At 52.4% G+C, this 2818-nt stretch overlaps 1 protein-coding gene across 1 annotated transcript in view; it reads left to right on the top strand.

The window, feature by feature from the left end:
• The window catches only part of SARC_05459 (ULK/ULK protein kinase), a gene marked incomplete at both ends in the record, with an annotated part of 16226 nt that overhangs the window by 10602 nt on the left and 2806 nt on the right, over positions 1 to 2818 (top strand). The window contains 3 exons of the mRNA XM_014300679.1: positions 195 to 362; positions 1034 to 1758; positions 2132 to 2290. Of these exons, the coding sequence (XP_014156154.1) occupies positions 195 to 362; positions 1034 to 1758; positions 2132 to 2290 (1052 nt within the window). The remainder of the gene's footprint in view (positions 1 to 194; positions 363 to 1033; positions 1759 to 2131; positions 2291 to 2818) is intronic.

Genomic DNA, 2818 nt, shown 5'->3' with positions numbered 1-2818 from the left:
CACACACACACACACACACACTTTTTACACACACACACACACACACACACACACACACACACACACACACACACACACACACACACACACACACACACACACACACACACACACACACACACACACACACACACACACACACACATATATATATATCTCTCTCTCTCTCATACACAACCACCCACCTTAACTAGGCGACTATGACAAGCAAGCGTACGATGTAGCCCACTTGGGCACCAGTGGGCCAGGCATGCTGAGTGGCGTGCACGACAGCGGCAGCAGCAACAGCAGCTCACGAGACGAGACCGCCTCCTACGTGATTGTCGACAAGGACAACGTGGTCATGAATGCCTTCGCTGATGGTGTGTGCGCTGGAGGGGCCGAGGCAAAGACACATCAAGATAGAATGATCGTGTGCACGTGTGCGTGTGTGTATGTATGTGTGGTGTGGGTGTGGGTGTGGGTGTGAGTGTGTGTGTACGTGTGGGTGTGGGTGTGGTTGTGTGTGCAGGTATGAGTGTTTGTGTGGGTGTTTGTGTGTGTGTGTGTGCGTGTGTGTGTGCGTGTGCCTGTGTGCATGTGACATCAACCCGTCTGTGTATACGTATGCGAGTGCGTCTCTGTGCTCGATGGTCCCTTTTTTCTGGACTGGAAAGGACATCTCTGTACCCTGAGACCCAGCCAACTCAGTATGGGCACGGCTGGTTTATGACGAAGCACTAATTACCAAGGCTGACTGAGTGTGGGGTGTAGACTAAACTACCCGTACACTACCAAGAATGGGTCTTGTCAACGGCAGAGCAGATACTAGTGTTCTGGTTCGCTTGTTTGTGCAGTCATTAACATATCTGTCGCCCCTTTTCCGTTGAGTCGCGTTCGTTCCCTTTGATGACCGTGTAACGTTTTCCGGCACCTATGCGTCTGTTCATTGTATAATCTCTATCGCCAATTGTGTTTGCCGATGTACACAGACTTACCCAGTGTCTATGAAGCTCTGTACTCACGCACACACATCAATGCTACACGCGTGCAGAGGTGGATGGACGGTACGAACGCAGTATCAGGCAAACCTACGGCACAAGCCTACCGGCGCAAACAAACCTGTACCTCAACGACGCACGTATGGGACAACGGGGCAGCACCGGCAGCACCGAGAGCATCTACACACACCAACACCAACCCCAACCCCAACTGCAACACGACGACCTCAGATCACCCGCATACGCTACCTGCCAGGAGACGCCGCCCAAGCGACCCACGCCCACCACGCACACACAGCAGCACACCGCTGCACTCGGCGTACACACCCAGCCAGCCCAGCAACACCGACCGCATAGCAGTATGGGCCGAACAGATCGCAGCCACCACCGAGTGAGCGAGAAAGGCAGAGACGGCCGTGATGTGGGCAGACGCAGTAGTGGGGAGCACCCACACGCGGAGACGCTCACGTCAACGCCGTACAACACGCTGCAGGACGCTAGCACGCACACGCACGCGTACGCACCGGCGCATGGGGGTAAAGGAGTGGGGGGGTCTGGAAATGGGTCTGGAAATGGGTCTGAAGCGGCGCCGCACGTGTATAAGGAGCCGCCCAGACGGTCTACTATGCCTGCGGCGATCACGAATGTGTTTAATGCGGCCAAAGGGTATACCATGAACTTGTATGGCGGCTCAGGGGCTGGTAGTGGTGCGGGTGGCGGTCGGAGTGTGGCAAGTATTAGTGAAGACAGTCCGCTTGACAGTGGGATACTGACCGAGGTATGTACAGGCTGTAGGGGTTGTAGGTAGACGAGCTATGTATGAGGAAACAGCCGGAGTGTATATGGTTACTGCTCTTTACTCAGTGGAGAGTGTAGGTATATTCTTGGGATGTGGTGGATTGAAATGTATGGGTAGTGTAGGTATATTCTTGGGATGTGGTGGATTGAAATGTATGGGTTGTGTATGCCAAGAGTACATGTGTGTTAGTGCACATGTGTGTTAGTTGTACGTGTGTGTTAGTGTACATCGCTATTTACGTCTGTGTTGAAATGCCATCGTTATCAATGAGTAGTATTCACTAGCTGTACGCGCCTGTAATAGGCTCAGAATCGACCCCCCCCACTCACCCCTTGATTCCTCCGGTCTGCAGATACAAGTCATCCAGGACATTGACGACTACACGCGCCGGGGTGATGTGATTGTGTGGCTGGGTGGCAAGTACATCAACAAGGGCCGCCAGAGTCTGGGGGACAGCGGCACCGCCCCCGGTGAAGCGGGCAGGGTCGCCCGACTGTCACAGTCAACTGCGGTAGGGAGGATGGATAGGTGTCAGTGTCCGTGTCAGTGTCAGTGTCAGTGATGATGCTTGGCGGTCTGTTGTATCAGCATATCCAGACTCGCGTGCCCATACATACCCATCCTTACGTTGGCTTGGTATGTCCTCAAAATACCTTAAATTGCGCAGGCACCACCACATCGGTATTTTCGGACAGGGCTGAATTTGCCCTAAGTGCGTCCACATGACAGTTGCATTTGTTTCTGAGTTCACACGGCAGTTCTTTGGATGCACGCTTACATTCACGCTACAGTCGGAGTATCAGTATCTGCATGGCGGGCTGTATGATGTATTTCAGTTCTATGTGCGTGCGAAGTATCGAGTGTATACTATCCCAGCCGCCCATTGGAAGAGGGGGTGTCTCGCCTAGCCACCTCATTGTATAGTTGTCCGCCAGTCGCAGAACTGGCAGGTATCGAGATGTAGCATACATACAACATACATATATATATGTATGTATATATTAAATTATAAAGAGATATGAGTACATGTATATATATA

The sequence above is a fragment of the Sphaeroforma arctica genome, assembly GCF_001186125.1.
Source record: "Sphaeroforma arctica JP610 unplaced genomic scaffold supercont1.349, whole genome shotgun sequence".
Classification (NCBI taxonomy): domain Eukaryota; class Ichthyosporea; order Ichthyophonida; genus Sphaeroforma; species Sphaeroforma arctica.
This window is presented reverse-complemented; position numbering and strand designations above follow the sequence as displayed.